The following is a 17952-nucleotide window of genomic DNA, read 5'->3' as shown; positions in this document are numbered from 1 at the left end:
AGCCCCCACCCCCTACCCCATCCCCGAGCACAGCACTGGCACAGAATGGCTGATTAAGCTGACTGACTTGGCTGGACCCAACTCATGCAAAGAACGATCAGGAACACGGAACTGATTATCTAGTAGTTTTTGGGAAAAAGAAAGGAAAGGAGAACAAGAATTTGAAGGTAAGAAACCCGAGGCCCTGAGAACCAAAGAATTTGTCCAAGTTCACAGAGCCCGTGGGTGGTGCAGCTGGCCCTTAAACAGTGACTCTGAAGTTCTGTTCTCCGTCAGCACAGAACTGAATGAGTAAATACTGAGTAGTTGTCTATCATTCTGAGCTTCAAGCCCTTGACAGCCCAGAGAGGAGCCGTTACCTTCACATTCCAGCTAGTGATGGGGTTCTCCCTGTTATCATAGCAACAGTCCTGTTTCAGGCACTGGCAGGCCCTCTCAGCGACGATGTCCCATCTGTACCCTTCTGCCACGTTGTGGGTGGGGTCGGCAGGATCCAGGATGATGGGCCTGTAACACAGGAAAAGGGTGCCCAGGTTCGTAATGGTTTGGAGGCCTTCAAGCCAGAAAAAAACCTTCTCAGCAATTATTTAGTCCAGCCACTGAGCATCGTGATGTCCACATCCCGGGGATGTTCAGGAGGGCCCCAAAACACCGCAGGATGGAGACAATGCTATTTCCAAGAATTCCTATCTGGCCAGGTGCGGTGACTCATGCCTGTAATCCCAGCACTTTGGGAGGCCGACGCGGGAGAATGGCTTGAGGTCAGGAGTTTGAGAACAGCCTGGCCAACATAGTGAAACCCTGTCTCTGCTAAAAATACAAAAAATGAGCCAGGTGTGGTGGCACACGCCTGTCATCCCAGTTACTCGGGAGGCTGAGGCAGGAGGTTGCAGTGAGCCAAGATCGCGCCACCACCCTCCAGCAGCCTGGGTGACCAAGTGAGACTGTTTCCAAAAAAAAAAAAAAAAGAATTCCTCTTTGGGAGAGTGCCTTAGGTGTTTGCAAGGAATCTGGGGGGAGAATGAGGCCCCAAGAGGTGTGATAAAGGAATAACAGATGCCCATTCAGGCAGGGGGCCCTTTACGTTGGGAGGAGGCTTTGCAAGTTTAAGGTTAGAGCTGCTGAATTGCTTTGGATAATAAAAACACCACCGCCACCAACTACTGACATTTATTGAAGAACAAGGCCAAATCCTATGCAAATAACCTATTTTAATCCTTACAGCAATTCTGTAAGGTAGGGACTGTTATTTTTATTGTTGTGGTTGTCCTCATTTTACAGATCTCCTTAAGTTCTTTTTTTTTGTTTTGTTTTTTTGAGACAGAGTCTCGCTCTGTCACCCAGGCTGGAGTGCAGTGGTGCAATCTCAGCTCACTGCAACCTCCACCTCCCAGGTTCAGCCAGTTCTCTGCCTCAGCCTCCTGAGTAGCTGGGATTACAGGCACCTGCCACCATGCCCAGCTAATTTTTGTATTTTTAGTAGAGATGGGGGTTTCACCATCTTGGCTAGGCTGGTCTATGAACTCCTGACCTTGTGATCCACCTGCCTCGGCCTCTAGGCGTGAGCCACCGTGCCGGCCTAGATCTCCCTGAGTTCTTACAGCCAGTAGATGGGGCTCTTACCCATCTACCTCCTCAACAGAGCACAGGTTGGGCTGACCCCAAGAGTCTCTCCTTTCTATAAATATTGAATAAATATTTTAAAGAATATTGGCTTGAAGGGGATCTTGGGGTTGCTTATTAACTTGGGGTGACTGCAAGTCCATGATCAAGACCAGCTCTTTGAACGGGGTGCAGTGGCTCACGCCTGTAATCCCAGCACTTTGGGGGGGCCGAGGTCAGATCACTTGACATCAGGAGTTCAAGACCAGCCTGGACAACATGGTGAAACTCCATCTCTACTAAAAATACAAAAATTAGCAGGGCGTGGTGGTGGGCACCTGTAGTCTCAGTTACTTAGGTGGCTGAGGTGGGAGGATAGCTGGAATCCAGGAGGTCGTGGTTGCAGTGAGCCAAGATCGTGCCACTGAACTCCAGCCTAGGTGACAGAGCAAGACTCCATCTAAAAAAAAAAAAAAAAAAAAAAACCCAACAACAACAAAAAACATAGCGCTTTGTACTCCGGGGCTTGGGAGGGAGCTGCGACTTTATCCGTGTAATAGAATGTGACACAGGCTACTGGAATGAACTGGACTTTGGGCTCCAGGCTGGCTCCTCCCAACACTGACTGTTCCCTAAAACAGTCCTGCCTCAAAGTGCCAGGCTGTCCCATGGGATGGGGTCACTGATCTAAAGTGGCTCATTCTGTTGGTTGGCAGGTGGCCCAACACACGGGGTCTGTATCCTGTGACCAGTAATCAGACTGGTTCCCTCTGGGGTTTGGATATGGGGATGATGGAGGTCCCTTATACCTGGGAGGCAGAGGGGAGCAGGACAGGTGTGGAGAAAGAAGCAGAGGCTGAGGGGAAAAGTGCTGTGGTTCATGAGAGAGAGTGACAGAGAGAGGGAGTCTCAGGTCCTCATGCTTTCTCGATTTTTCTGGGCATGGTTATAATAAATCCTCTTTTCATGAGCGGACTTGGCTTTTCTTACTTACAAAAGAGACCCAATACTATATAACAGAACATGAAACATTGTGATACTGCTCACACAGGCCCAGAGCTTCTAACATAGGGAGCTGTCTGGGTTGGGCTTCCCCTGAAGCAGATCCCCACATAAGGATTTGGCTGATTTGGAAAGTGATCCCAGGAAGCATGAATAAGGGAGTGAGACAGTGAGACAGAGAAGGGAAGGCAGACAACAAAGGGTGGGTATTGAAGTAATTACTACTGTGGTCAACTGGAGGCGATCTTTGGGAAAGAGTACGGAATGGGGCCCGGTGTGGTGGCTCACGCCTGTAAACCCAGCACTTTGGGAGGCCGAGGCGGGTGTATCACCTGAGGTCAGGAGTTTGAGACCAGCCTGGCCAACACGGCAAAGCACTGTCTCTACAAAAATACGAAAATTAGCCGGGTATGGGTGATGGGCGCCTGTAATCCCAGCTACTCAGAAGCCTGAGGGAGGGGAATCCCTAGACCCCAGGAGGTGGAGGTTGCAGTGAATAGAGGTTGCAGTGAACGGAGATTGAGCCACTGCACTCTACCCTGGGTGACAGAGCAAGACTCTGTCTCAAAAAAAAAAAAAAAAAAGAAAAAAAAAAGAAAGAAAGAAAAAGAAAAAAGCGTATGGAACGAGACCCAGATTCCTTCCATCTTTGGGGTGAGGGAGCTGTGGTATTTATCCACCAACTCCCACCGGATCTGGTGAAGGGCTGTTCTCAGAGTGGGTCTGCTGGCAAAGGGATGCAGGTGCTGACAGTTGGAAGTGAAACCAACCTTCCCTAGAATGGTAAAGGCTGAGGGGATATGAATGGGATGCTGAAGCACATGCTCCAGTATAAGCATTTACTTAGCATCTGCCAGATGCTAGATATTGTGGATCCTTAACACAGATCTTCTCCAACCCTTGCATCAATCCTGTATCGTATGTTCCAGTTTATGCCTGTTTATGGATAAGGGATTGAGGCTCATAGCAGTAGGAAAATGGCTGAGCTGAGATTTAAACTTGAGTCTCCAAGATTCTTTCCATTTTCCCATGCTAGCTCCTACAGAGCACTAAAATGGTCTTCAGAGAGCAAGAGGGCCAAGCTAAGGTGGAGGGTGGCTTAGGAAACAAGGAACAGGCTTATACCCGCCCCATGGCCCCCCAATGACTTTGATAAGCCACCAACTTGAGATGCCAGCTGTGTTGGTGTGGGAGGTCAATGCTCAACTATGGTGGCAGCCTTACTGCTTAATACAGCCAGTCCATAAAACTCTATACCACGTTATGCTAGCTCCTCTCTCTTCTTTTTCTGTGAGATTTGGTGGGCAAACAGTGGTCCAGTACCTCTCTTTTTTGAGCTGTTTTCTGACACAATCCTCAATGATTGCATTCTGGAGTGTGTAGTACTTGGTCCAGTAGATACAGATGACTTTATACTCCTGGAGCAGGTCCATCACAGTGGTGAAGCCTTCGTCCAACATGAAATTCTCATCTTCTTCAGTACCCATTTCCCAGGCATAGATGGTTAGAAGTTCGAGAGCATAGAGAGGGGGCAGATTGGCCCTGGGGGACCTGGCTTTCACATACTGTTGAAAGAGATCGGAAGACAGAGAGAGAGAGAGACCGTAAGATTCTGTGTAAGGATGGCGTTGGACCAGAAGCTGAGAAATCCAAGTTCTAGTCCTGGCTCTGCTGCCTACTGGCTGTGTGACCTTGGCCACGTCACATTCCATCTGTGGACATAGGTTTCACCATTTTAGAATTAAAGGGCTGAGTTAGTCCATTGGGCTTCAATATGTGCTTGACAGATGTAACTCCTGGAATGAAGTTAGGAACAGGTGTGAGCAGGCTGTGCTCGGTCACAAGCATCTTAGCCTAACCAGTCCCATTTAAATCTATTTTAATGTATTAAGCTTCTGAGAAATGTTTCTTTAAAGAAAGGAAAGGTTTCCTTAGATAGAGGAAAAAATGGTAATAGTTGAGATTCTGTAGTGAAGATTGGGGTTGCCTCATTAGCAGACATTCTTTCCTTCCCCATTGCATAATAGCCATGATGTTTGGAAGGGGCTGACCCCCACCCGCAGCTCCAGGATGGACCCTGACTGGCACAGGCCTATCAGCATAAACCTTTCCCCCTTGCAAATGATTGGTTCAAGAGAAGGCATGCGATCTAAGCTGGCTCAACTAGAGTAAAGCCTAGTTCTTTTGTTCAGTGGTTGAAAGAAGAGAAGTCCTCCCATGTGTGAATATGAGGGCAGGAACAGTTGTGGCCACTTTGCCACCAAGAGGGAAACAAGCCAAAGGACCAAGTTGACATATAGAGGACTGAGAAGCTGAGAGAATGCCAGAGAAACAGAGCCAGTGCCCTCTCCAGTGCCTGAAGCGGCCCCCTCCATGCCCCGCCCCCCCCCCGACTGTTTAGGGGTTTTCATACATGAGCTGATAATTCTCTTTATTGTTTAAGCTAGTTTGAGTTGGTTTTTGTATTTTTCTCTTACTTGCAAAAGAAAGCATCTTAACTGACACTGGTCACTTCCTGTGTTAAGAATCTCACTGAGGCCAGGCGCAGTGGCTCATGTCTGTAATCCCAGCACTCTGGGAGGCCGAGGCGGGTGGATCACTTGAGGCCAGGAGTTCGAGACCAGCCTGGCCAACATGGTGAAACCCTGTCTCTACTAAAAATACAAAAATTAGCCAGGCGTGGTGGCAGGTGCCTGTAATCCCAGCTACTTGGGAGGTTGAGGTGGGAGAATTGCTTGAACCTGGGAGGAGGAGGTTGCAGTGAACCAAGATTATGCCACTGCACTGCAGCCTGGGCAAGAGTGAGACCTTGTCTCAAAAAAAAAAAAAAAAAAAAAAAACAAAAAGAAGAAGAATCTCACTGATAACATTGATACTTAGCCAGAAAGTGAAAATTTTGGTCAAATATTCAGTAGTTTGATATGTGGAAGTAAAATGGACATATTTTCCTATGGCCATCATATATGAATATTAGATCACATCCCAAGTTTAGAGAAAAAAAACTGTAACACTTTGGCCTTGAGACAAACACAGAATCATCTTGTATAATTCTCATCTCCCAAATAAATGAAACTTTGGGCCTTTCCTATAAGTCACTGACTTACTAACAGAAAAACTTTATCACTGACTTTAGAAATTCAATTTTGAATTAAAATTTATTTATAAGGCCAGGTGCAGTGGCTCATGCCTGTAATCCCAGCACTTTGGGAGGCCAAGGTGGGCAGATCACGAGGTCAGGAGATCAAGACCATCCTGGCTAACACGGTAAAACCCCGTCCCTACTAAAAATACAAAAAATTAGCCGGGCGTGGCAGCGGGCGCCTGTAGTCCCAGCTACTCGGGAGGCTGAGGCAGGAGAATGATGTGAACCCGGGAGGCGGAGCTTGCTGTGAGCCGAGATTGTGCCACTGCACTCCAGCCTGGGCGACAGAGCAAGACTCCGTCTCAAAAAAATAATATAAATAAATAAATTTATAAGTTAATTTGTTTTGTAACTTTTTGTGAATTCATACTTAACACTCAAATTTGTAAACCATAACTAATAACATTATAATTTTGTTAGAAATTTAAACTATGGTAATATAAGTTATTTTCTCCAATACTAGTGAAATGTTATATTCTTAAAACTTAGATGATATATAAAATGTAGGATACCTGTAATCAGTAAGATGTAAGCCTTAGTGAATGGATAAAAACATTACCCAGCTCAACTTACTTCACCTCCCGGCTCAAGTGATCCTTCCGCCTCAGCCTCTCAAGCAGCTGGGACTACAGGAACCCACCACCACCCCCAGCTAATTTTTAAATTTTTGTATTTTTTGTAGAGACGGGGGTTTCACCATGTTGCTCAGGCTGGTCTTGAACCCTTGGCCTCAAGTGATCCTCCTACCTCAGCCTCCTAAAGTGCCGAAATTATAGGCATGAGCTACCATATCTGGCCAGTAATTGTTTTTTCTTTAAATCCCTGTTACATTTTATTTTTATTTTTATTTTATTTTATTTTATTTTATTTTTTTTGAGACAGAGTCTCGCTCTCTTGCCCAGGTTGGAGTGCAGTGGCACGATCTTGGCTCACTGCAAGCTCTGCCTTGCGGGTTCACACCATTCTTCTACCTCAGCCTCCCAAGTATCTGGGACTACAGGCGTCTGCCACTATGCCTGGCTAATTTTTTGTATTTTTAGTAGAGACGGGGTTTCACCGTGTTAGCCAGGATGGTCTCGATCTCCTGATCTCATGATCGGCCCGCCTCAGCCTCCCAAAGTGCTAAGATTACAGGCGTGAGCCATCATGCCCGGCCTATTTTATTTTTATTGCGTCAAATCTTTCCTTCTGCTGTCTGATTCCCTTGTAACTTCTCTGCAAGTTTTATATAATAAATGATTTTTGTGTCTGAGTTCTGTTTTGTAGTTGGAGTTTCCATTGATTATCTTGGGGGCAGATCTTGTTTCCAAAACTGACTGAACTGCTGCCTGAGAAATGTCCCTGAGGGCGGTTTACACTCACACATGCCCTCTTTTTGACTCCTGGGGTGGAATTAAAAAAATCCTTCCTCTTGTTGGGCCCTAACCTGCTGTGATTAATGGCCATGGTACCTGGCGAAGTTGACATCTGCCAGTCCTAGACTGTAATTGAAGGGTAACAAGAACTTGTGGGGTGTGTATGGTGGCTTGTGCCTGTAATCCCAGCTCTTTGGGAGGCCAGGGTGGGAGGATCGCTTGAGACCACTTCGAAACCAGGCTGGTCAACATAGTGAGACCCTGTCTCTACAAAAGAAATGTAAAAAAATTAGCCAGGCATGGTTGTGTGTGCCTGTAGTTCCAGTTACATAGGAGGCTAAGGTGGGAGGACCGCTTGAACCAGGGAGGTCTTGATCCAGGGAGGTGGAGGCCACAGTGAGTGGTGATCGCACCACCGTACTCCAGCCTGGACAACAAAGCAAGACCCTGTCTCAATAAATAAATAAATAAAAGTAAAATAAAATCAAAAGAACGAGTTTACTGAAATACTGTAGAGTACCTATTTTTCTCCTTCCTTCTCTGTTTCTTTCTCCTCTTCCTCTCCTCCTTTTCCACCTTCTTCACTGACGGTTTCACTTTACATTTCAAAAGACTAGCATTCTCTCCCTCTCTACATGCTTCCACTTCCCCTGGGTGCAGTTTCCTGAGATGAAAATCAGGCCCTGTCTTTCCTCCCCACCCTCCTCCCTCTCCTTGCCCCTGCCATCCTGGCAACCCCCTCACCTGCTGGTACCAGTGTTTCACCAGGCGCAGGAGGCTCTTCAGCTTAGTTGGCCGATGTTTCACGAAATTTCTCTGCAGCTCGCTGAAGGATGGGGAGAAATTTCCAGGACCACCACAGGCCTTAATCAGGCTCACATAGATCTCAGGGGGTGGCTGGGAGTTGGGAAGAGAAGGCCCTGAGGAGTGAGGGAGCAAAGGGAGAGATTGGGGATTGAGGAAGCCAGAGGGTGGTAAGTAGTATTTTGGGGAGAGTCTGCTTATACATTGGAGTTATCCCTCCAGGGACACTTGAGACCTCATATCTACAGAAACCAAAGGTTTGCCTTGTCTAACTGTCCTTTTTGTGAAATTCTTACTCTCGAGAACCAACATTGGGCTTTCCATGCGTCAGACCCCTCCTGTTGTCCTCCCTGAATGTCCTCAATGTCCCTCATTTTCTTTAATGTCTGTTTTGGATCTCTTTCAACACTCATAGGGAGGCCGGGCGCGGTGGCTCATGCCTGTAATCCCAGCACTTTGGGAGGCTGAGGTGGGCAGATCACCTGAGGTTAGGAGTTTGAAATCAGCCTGGCCAAGATGGCAAAAGCATATCTCTACTAAAAATACGAAAATTAACCGGGCATGGCATGGTGGTGGGTGCCTATAATCCCAGCTACTTGGGAGGCTGAGGCTGGAGAATTGCTTGAACCCTGGAGGCAGAGGCTGCAGTGAGCCGAGATCGCGCCACTGCACTCCAGCCTGGGCGACAGAGCGAGACTCCATCTCAAAAAAAAAAACACAAAAACTCATAGGGAGAACCAGTGCCATGGTACACATCACTGAGACATCCCAGCACTCTCTTCCTTGCTAAAATCAGATCCTGTCTCTTACACCTTCTCCGAAGAGCAACTCCGCGCAGCAGGCCACTGCAGCTGATAGGAGTTAGCACATGACATGAAACCTCTAGGGTCTGGGCTTGCAGCATGTAGGTTTCACCTCAAACACCTAGGACTCTGCCCAAGGACAAACAACAGGGCCAGTGAGTGAGTGCTCCCGAAGCAGCCCCCAACCAGTGACGGCTGGGAAGCTGGCGAGTAAGCACTCCAGCGTCCCACTTGGGATCCCGCGGAGGCACATTCCGTAACGTGACTGCGAGTTCTCCCAGGACATGAAGCTCAGGGTGGTGACTTGCCCACGGATGCATGTTGTATTGAATTCTTGCCTTTCCCATCTCAATTCCGTACTTCCCTACCAGTGCTTCCTGGGATGAACACCCAAATAAACTGCTTGTCCCCACATCCATGTCTTAGGATCTGCTTCTAGAAAACACAGTGAGAGACCCCCACCCCCACTTTTAGCTCCTTCCCCTCACCGGGTGTCAGAGCCTCCTGAATGTTCTTTCCCCAGAAAGTCACTTCCTGAGCACTCTTTCTGTGGTTATTCAGGCCACCATTTACATCATTTGCAATCATGTTTTTTTTTTTTTTTTTTTTTTGTGACAGAGTCTTGCTCTGTCGACCAGGCTGGAGTGCAGTGGCTCAATCTTGGCTCACTGCAACCTCCGCCTCCAGGGTTCAAGTGATTCTCTGCCTCAGCCTCCTGAGTAGCTGGGATTACAGGCGACCACCACCACACCCAGCTAATTTTTTTAAATTTTTAGTACAGATGGGGTTTCACCATCTTGGCGAAGCTGGTCTTGAACTCCTGACCTTGTGATCCACCTGCCTTGGCCTCCCAAGGTGCTGGGATGACAAGCGTGAGCCACCACGCCCAGCCTGCAATCATGTATTTATCTCTGCAATTCTTTGGTCAATTTCTGTATTTCAAGTTAAGCGACATGATAGCCAGAATTGGGTTAATCCTGTGCACTGCAATAACCCAGCCCTGAGCATAGGACACAGATGGAATGAATAAATGTGGGTGTGTGCACATGGCCATGAGTAAAGGTGAGACACTGGGAAGTCTCCTGGGGTGGGCAAGTGTGTGAGTCGGGTGGGCTTCCCTTACCCAGGGCTCTGTAGGCAGGCACGATGGTGACCGTGATGGGCTCCGCAGTCCCCCTGGTCTGGATGGTGAGGATGAGAGCACTGGGGACTCTCTGCTCCACCCTCAGGTCCTGGAGCCCGAGGGCCAGCAGGTCCTGGCTTTGCCACATGGTTTTCCGTATCAGCCTCAGAACTTCTTGGTGGTGCTTGGCTGCCTCCTGGAAGCTGTGGAAACAGCTCAGAAATGCCACCAGCTCCACCTCTCTGGTGCTCCTGAGAATCGTGCCATTCCCGAAGGAGCCTACCTGCAGAACACAGAGCCATCACCCTGAGGCCCACTGCCATGTGCCAGGCAACCCCTGCGGCACTTCACATGCACCATCTCACTGAACGCTCACCACCCGCTGAGGGTAGTGGGTGGTACTGATACCCACACTTTACAGGTGAGGAAACTGAGATGTCTGGAGGATCTCGAGACATGGGATCGAGAAATGGCGCAGCCTGAAAAAGATCTTGACTCTTCCCTGTTCCTTAGCTGGGTAAATGTTGTGACTCCTAAAACCTTCATCTGTAAAATGAAAGCAATGGTGGAACATGAGTCACTGGGCTACTGGATCAGATGAAATCATGTATACCAAGGGTTTGGTGGGGTGCCTGGCACACAGGAAGTCAGCAATAGGTTTCTCTTTCTCCTCATTAGTCATTTGTCCTGGGTCTTGCAGTTTGTAGCCCTCAGAGCCCAGCCTTTTTTTTTTTTTTTTTTTTTTTTTGAGACAGGGTTTTACTCCCATTGCCCAGTTTGGACTGCAGTGGTGCAATCTTGGCTCAGGCGATCCTCCCACCTCAGTCTCCCAAGTAGCTAAGACTATGTGCCACCATGCCTGACTAATGTTTGTGTTTTTTTGTAGAGATAGGATTTTGCCATATTGCCCAGGCTGGTCTCGAACTCCTAGACTCAAGCGATTTGCCCCCTTGGATGCCCCAAATGCCCAGCTTCTTATCTACTACACTGCATTGCTTCTGAGACCCAGTCTTCTTATCCACAGAGTAAGGCCAACTCCAGAGGAATGGTAGCATCTACTCCTGTAGGGTTGTTTGAGGATTCTGGGGGTGGTGGTGGGGCTGAATAACTTCATGACATTATAAAGCAAGGAGCAAGTTTGCCTGGTGGATTTAAGAGCCATAGGCTGTGAAATGGGGCAGCCTGAAAAAGATCTTTACTCTTCTCTGTTTCCTAGCTGGATAAACATTCTGACTTCTAAGACCTTCATCTGTAAAATGAAAGTAATGGTGGAACAAGAGTCACTGGGCTACTGGATCAGATGAAATAATGTATGCCAAGCGTTTGGTGGGGTGCCTGGCACACAGGAAGTCAGCATACGTTTCTCTTTCTCCTCATTATCCAGCTGACTTAGACAATCCCTTCTGCTGCCGGGCTGTCAGTTTTCCCCCTTAGTAACAGAAGCAGGTCGAGAAGGGATTTTTTGATGTTTTGAGATTCTAGATGAGCTCTCCAGGCCCTGTTGCCTCTGGTATGCGAAGCCCCACAACTCTCTGGCCTCCTCTCCTCCTCATTCCGTGTCTGGAGGTGGAATTGCTAAGGAGGCACCAGACCCCCAGTGGGCTACTTTTCCTGGTGGATGGAGTCACTGCACATGAATCAGATTCTAGCTGTTGCTGGATGACATAACACGACCTGTGTGACATGAGCACGGATGCTGGATGACATGAGCACGCCCTGTGTCCGGCACCCCTGAGAGCCCTGTGTACATATTATCCCTTTTAATCTTTATTTCCCAGCCAGGCACCGTGGCTCACACCTGTAATCCCAGCACTCTGGGAGGCCAAGTTGGGCAGATCATGAGGTCAGGAGTTCGAGACCAGCCTGGCCAACATGGTGAAACCCTGTCTCTACTAAAAATACAAAAATTAGCCAGGTGTGGTGGTGTGTGCCTACAATCCAACCTACTGGGGAGGCTGAGGCAGGAGAATCACTTGAACCCAGGAGGCAGAGGATGTGGTGAGCTGAGATCTCGCCACTACACTCCAGCCTGGGTGATACAGTGAGACTCCATCTAAACCACCCCCCCCCGCCAAAAAAAACCCTTCACTTCCTGTATTGAGGTGGTTACTAGGAGAATTATTTCCATTGTACAGATGAGAAGACTGAGGCAATGGGCAGCTTGCCATGGTCTCCCAGCCAGGAGGCAGCGGAGTCAGAGAAAGAGCCAGAACTCAAGTAGTGCGTGGTTCTTCTGCCTCTTTCTTCCTCGTGACCCAAGGCTGTGAGCCAGTCCCTGCTTCCAAGGGATCACAGGCATTCAGCCCTCTGGGACAGGGCTGGAGATGGCACCCTGTGCGTGAATGAAGGACACATTCCCCGCAAAGGCCAGTCTAGACTTCCCTTTCTTTTTGAGACAAGGTCTTGGTCTGTTACCCAGGCCGGAGCGCAATGGCACGATCTTCACTCACTGAAGCCTCGACCTCCTGGGCTTAAGCAATCCTCCCACCTCAGCCTCCCAAGTAGCTGGAACTATGGGCATGCACCACCATGCCCAGCTAATTTTTTATACATTTTTTGCAGAGTCGGGGGTCTCACATTTTGCCCAGGCTGGTCTCGAATTCCTGGGCTCAAGCAGTCCTCCCACCTTGGCCTCCCAAAGTGCTGGGATTATAGGCGTGAGCCGCTGTGCCTGGCCTAGACTTCCTGTTCTGCCTTTCCCACTGGTAAGATCCAGGCAGAGAGAAAAGAACACATCCGGAACAGGCTTCCTGATTGGCTTCGGTTTTAAATGTATTTAAGCACAATTCATTTGAAGACAAGCATTCCCTTATGTGGACCAGCTCCACTCACTAGATTTTCGGAGGGTGGGGAAAGGGAGGGTTGAGACTCGAAATAAGATATATTATTCCTCATTAGTCACGGCTCTCTGGGGATTGCTAGCGTTTAGTGATTTCAAGGGGAGAAGTGGTTATGACCAATTTGAGGCTTGGGTACATAGCATTTCCTGCTGTAAAAACTCATTCTTGGCCGGGTGCAGTGGTTCACACCTGTAATCCCAGCATTTGGGGAGGCCGAGTTGGGTGGATCACTTGAGATCAGGAGTTCGAGACCAGCCTGGTCAACATGGTGAAACCCCGTCTCTACTAAAAATACAAAGATTAGCCAGGCGTGGTGGCATGTGCACACACAAAAAGAAACTTATTCTTGTAGCATCCTCCTCTTACCAGACATTCCTTATTCCCTCCACTTTGTTCTCAAGGTTGTTGGGGAGGGGGTGGTCTGGGAGGGTCTGCCAGAGTCAAACATGAGTCCCAGGCCCAGAAGAAAGCTTGGCAAGAATGATAATGATGCTTCTGTTTCTGAGCATTTATCATGCATGAATCATTGAGCCTGCATTGCCCCACTGGCTTGGTGAAGGAGAGATGATGATGCCCCAGTCACAGATGAGAAGATTGTGGGTTTGAGAAATAAGAGTGGGAAGGTCAAAGCCACACAGCTGGTAAGGGAGGAAGCGAAGAGTCTGTCTAATATCAAAATTTGTGGTTTCTCACTTATAAATTGTATGGCCTCAGGCTTCATATGCTGGGGACAGGTGCAAAGAATGGATAGGGGCCCAGGGCTCCTAGATCCCTCTGTGAGGTGGTTGCCCCTAGAGAGAGAACTTGAGCACTGGGCTGGGAGTCAGGGGTCCTAATTCTAGTATTGCCTTTGCCACCAACTTGCTGTGTGACCTTGGGATATCTCTCACCCTCTCTGTGCCTCAGTTTACTTAATTATATATATATATATATATATATATTTTTTTTTTTTTTTGAGACGGAGTCTCGCTCTGTCACCCAGGCTGGAGTGCAGTGGCCGGATCTCAGCTCACTGCAAGCTCCGCCTCCCGGGTTCACGGCATTCTCCTGCCTCAGCCTCCCGAGTAACTGGGACTACAGGCGCCTGCCACATCGCCCGGCTAGTTTTTTTGTTTTTTTTTTAGTAGAGACGGGGTTTCACCGTGTTAGCCAGGATGATCTTGATCTCCTGACCTCGTGATCCACCCATCTCGGCCTCCCAAAGTGTTGGGATTACAGGTTTGAGCCACCGCGCCCGGCCCAGTTTACTTAATTATTTAAGTGAGTCATTGGTTAGACTGTCTGATTCTCCAAAGCCTTTCTAGCTCTGACCCTCTTGAATTTTGATCTTAACTAACACAGGAAGTGGCATGAAACAGCTGGAGGAAAGGGCTTGGGAGAAATCTCAGTGAGGGGGGCTTGGGCTCCTTGAGTCAAGTTCAAATCCCAGCTTCAACACTGTGTGACCTTGGACAAGTCACCTCACCTCTCTGAGCCTCCATTAAAAAATCATTTTAGTCCAGGCGCAGTGGCTCACTGTAATACCAGCACTTTGGGAGGCCAAGGAGGGCGGATCACGAGGTCAGGTGATCAAGACCATCCTAGCCAACATGGTAAAAACCCCGTCTCTACTAAAATACAAAAAATTAGCCAGGCGTGGTGGTGGGCGTGTGTCGTCCCAGCTACTTGGGAGACTGAGTCAGGGAAATCGCTTGAACCCAGGAGGCGGAGGTTGCAGCGAGCTGAGATTGTGCCACTACACTCCAGCCTGGTGACAGAGCAAGACTTAGTCTCAAAAAAAAAAGAAAAAAAATCATTTTATTGGCCAGCCAGACATGGTGGCTTACACCTGTAATCTCAGCACTTTGGGAGGCCAAAGTGGGCATATTCTTGATCCCAGGAGTTCGAGACCAGCATGGGCAACATTGGTGAAAAGCTATCTCTACAAAAAATACAAAAATTAGCTGGGCATGGTGGTGCATGCCTGTAATCCCAAGCTACTTAGGAGTCTGAGGATCACCTGTAGCCCAGGGAGATCAAGGCTATAGTGAGCGGTGATTGTGCCACTGCACTCCAGCCTGGGTGACAGAGCGAGACTCTGTCTCTAAAAAAAAAAAAAAAAAAAGGTCATTTTATTATAAAAAAGTTAAAACATATAGAAAAGTAGAAAGATGATACAACTAATACTCATATACCCAACTAGTTGATTCAACAAGCCTAAATTCCTGGCTACATTTGCTTAATCTAAGCCACGTTAAAGTAAATTACAGGCACCAAGGAACTCTATCCCTAAAATACTTTGGTGTTCGTGTCCAAACAAAAGAGAACATTCTCCCTGATAACCACAAAACTACTGTTACACCTAACAAAACCAACAATGATTTCCTATATCAGATATATATATATAGTATCTGATATCTAGGCCATATGGAAATTTCCCAGTTGTCCCCAAACTGTATTTTACAGATGGTTCATTCACACCAGGATCCAACCACGGACCTTGCGTTGTATTGGTTCTGAGCCTCCATTTTGCTAATCTGTAAACTGGGAAAAGAATAGCACCTATCTCACAGGGTGCAAGAATTAGAGATAGTGTATGTTAAGAGGTTAGGCTAGTGAGCCCCCAGATGTGAACTATTATTGCTAGAGTCATTCTGCTCAAGGCAGTGGTGCCGTGGGGTGTAGACAGCGAGGTGGGATGGGGTGTTCTGCGATGTCATCAGCATGGGCTAGGGATGAGGACAGGGGTCCCCAGCATCTTCAGGGACGTGGACTCTGATACTGGGTTTTGTCCTGTGTGGGGGCTGGAGGAGCCCAGTCTTACCTTGATTACCTTCAGCACCTGCACATCCTGGTCCAGCCCATGCTTCCCCTGGAAATGCTCCTGCCTCAGAAACTCCTCCACGGTCCGCACAGCATCTAGCACCTCCTTCTTCCACTCCCGGTGAGGCTGCAGCCACTGAGCCACGAAGGAGTCCAGCCTGGAGGCTGGCGTGCTGTACAGTTCCTGCATCAGTGCCATCTCTGTCCTGAGAGTACCACTGCTGAGCAAATATATAGCCGGGCAGATATATAGCCAGGCACCTACCCAGCTACCTGGCACACACCTCCTTTTTTAAGGCAGCTCCTCCTCAATTGCCCTCCGGTGCTCTATGGGATGAAGCTCCCTAGCAGAGAGGAAACCAGGTCTGATGGGCTGACTCTGGGTCCTCATTCTTGGAGACCCCCTTGCTGCAGTAGGGGCACAGGAGGACACTGGGCTGAGGCTGGAATGTCTGGGGCCACCTTAACAGGTTGGCCGTCTAGTCAGTCTCTCTGCTGTCAGTTTCGATTCTCAATTTTTAGAGTTCCCTTTTATGATGTTTGGAAACTGAAATTGGATAGTGTTTGACCCCAGAGGAGGCAACTTGCCCATTAGGTTGGAGTTGGATAGTGGTTAGCCAATTCAGCTGCTTAAATCTGTCTAAGGAAATTGAGACTTGGGAATGGAAGGGACTCACTCACGTTCAGGTGATGGAGTGAGAATCTGGAGCCCAAGACAACAGACTGGGAATTCTAGTCTACCCTGTGCCAGACTCTAGCCTCTCTGACCCTCACACTCACTATTCATAGAGTGGGTTTTTTGTTGTTTGTTTATTTTTTATTTATTTATTTTTTTTGACAGGGTCTTGCTCTGTTGCCCAGGCTGGAGTGCAGTGGTGCGATCTCAGCTTGCTGCAACCTCTGCCTCACGTGTTCAAGCGATTCTCCTGCCTCAGCCTCCCGAGTAGCTGGGACCATAGACATGCGCCACCACGCTCAGCTAATTTTTTTTGTATTTTTAGTAGAGACGGGGCCTCACCATGTTGGTCAGGCTGGTCTCAAACTCCTGACCTCAAATGATCTGCTCACCTCAGCCTCCCACAGTGCTCGGATTACAGCATGAGCCACCATGCCCGGCCCATAGCGTGAGTTTAACAGGTATTATGATTCACGCAGTGAACCAAGAATTTCATGCATTGAGCCAGGAAGACAAAATAAGATGAGGTTCTTGTTCCAAGGGGGCTCCCAGAACGGCGGGGGAGACATAGAAAAAAGAGACTCCAAAAGTTCAGTGCGATGTATGTTAAGTAGGAAAAAAAAGCATGAAAATTTGGTGGGAAGCCAGCAAATGAGTTTCGTTTGGTGTTAGCAGACACTTGCTCAAGAGGAATCTTAAAGACCAGGGATCCGGGCCAGGCATGATGGCTCAAGGTGAGAGGATCACTTGAGGCCAGGAGTTCAAGACCAGCCTGGGCAACATAGCTGGGCAACATAGCAAACTCTGAATAACATTAAGTGCTCCAGGGCTTAGCCCTGGGCCCTTTTCTCTTCTTGCTCTAGACTTACTCCCTTGGTGATTTCAATGTGTTTAAATGTTTTTACTCTGGCAACTCCCACATTTCCATTTTATTTATTTGTTTATGTTTGAGATGGAGTCTCCCTCTGTCGCCCAGGGGCACGATCTCAGCTCACTGCAACCTCTGCCTCCTGGGTTCAGGCAATGCTTGTGCCTCAGTCTCCTGAGGAGCTGGGATTACAGGAGCCCGCCACTGCACCTGGCTAATTTTTTGTGTTTTTAGTAGAGACAGGGTTTCACCATGTTGCCCAGGCTGGTCTTGAACTCCTGACCTCAAGTGATCTGCCCTCCTCAGCCTCCCAAAGTGCTGGGATTACAGGCGTGAGCCACCGCACCCAGTGACTCCCACATTTCTATCTTATATCCATACATCTTCCCTGAAATCCAGACTCATGTATCCAACTCCCCACTCCATGTCGGCCTTGAATTCTGGTCTGCCCTTTGTCACACTCATAACTTCTCTGCTGCTGTGGTTAGGATGATTGCAAGGGCAAGAGCAGATATAGGGAGATGGTCAAGACACTGCACAGTGGTGCAGCTGAGAGGCAGTGGTGGCCTGGAGCAGTCGCTACAAAAATAATAAAAAAAAAATAGCTAGGTGTGGTGTTGTGCACCTGTGGCTCCAGTTACTTGGGAGGCTGAGGTGGGATGACCACTTGAGTCTAGGAGTTCAGGCTACAGTGAATTATCATGGCGCCACTAAACTCCAGCCTGGGTGACAGCATAAGACTCTGTCTCAAAATAAAAAATAAAAAAGACTGGTATTCCAGCCAGGAGGATGAGGGTACAGCATAAATAGAGGCTGAGAAGTGTAAATAATGCTAGGATGTGCCAGGGACTCAAGTGTCCTGTGTGCATGAAAGGGTGAGCAGGGGAGTGGTGAGAAATGTACCTGGACAGGTGGGCAGGATAGAATCTTGGAGT

At 48.3% G+C, this 17952-nt stretch overlaps 1 protein-coding gene across 2 annotated transcripts in view; it reads right to left on the bottom strand.

The window, feature by feature from the left end:
• The window catches only part of OASL (2'-5'-oligoadenylate synthetase-like), a 19725-nt gene extending 3766 nt beyond the window's left edge, over positions 1 to 15959 (bottom strand). The window contains exons 1-5 of one of the 2 annotated variants that reach the window (XM_011948527.1): positions 15475 to 15959; positions 9832 to 10114; positions 7846 to 8021; positions 3928 to 4169; positions 360 to 507 (exon numbers count right to left, since the gene is read on the bottom strand). In XM_011948527.1, the coding sequence (XP_011803917.1) occupies positions 360 to 507; positions 3928 to 4169; positions 7846 to 8021; positions 9832 to 10114; positions 15475 to 15672 (1047 nt within the window). In that variant the 5' untranslated portion in view covers positions 15673 to 15959. The remainder of the gene's footprint in view (positions 1 to 359; positions 508 to 3927; positions 4170 to 7845; positions 8022 to 9831; positions 10115 to 15474) is intronic. The other variant, XM_011948528.1, reaches the window with a different exon arrangement.
• Between the last annotated feature and the right edge of the window lie 1993 nt (positions 15960 to 17952).

The sequence above is a fragment of the Colobus angolensis genome, unplaced genomic scaffold, assembly GCF_000951035.1.
Source record: "Colobus angolensis palliatus isolate OR3802 unplaced genomic scaffold, Cang.pa_1.0 Scaffold28, whole genome shotgun sequence".
NCBI lineage: Eukaryota > Metazoa > Chordata > Mammalia > Primates > Cercopithecidae > Colobus > Colobus angolensis.
The sequence above is the reverse complement of the archived record's forward strand: the minus strand, read 5'-3'. Positions and strand labels throughout refer to the sequence as shown.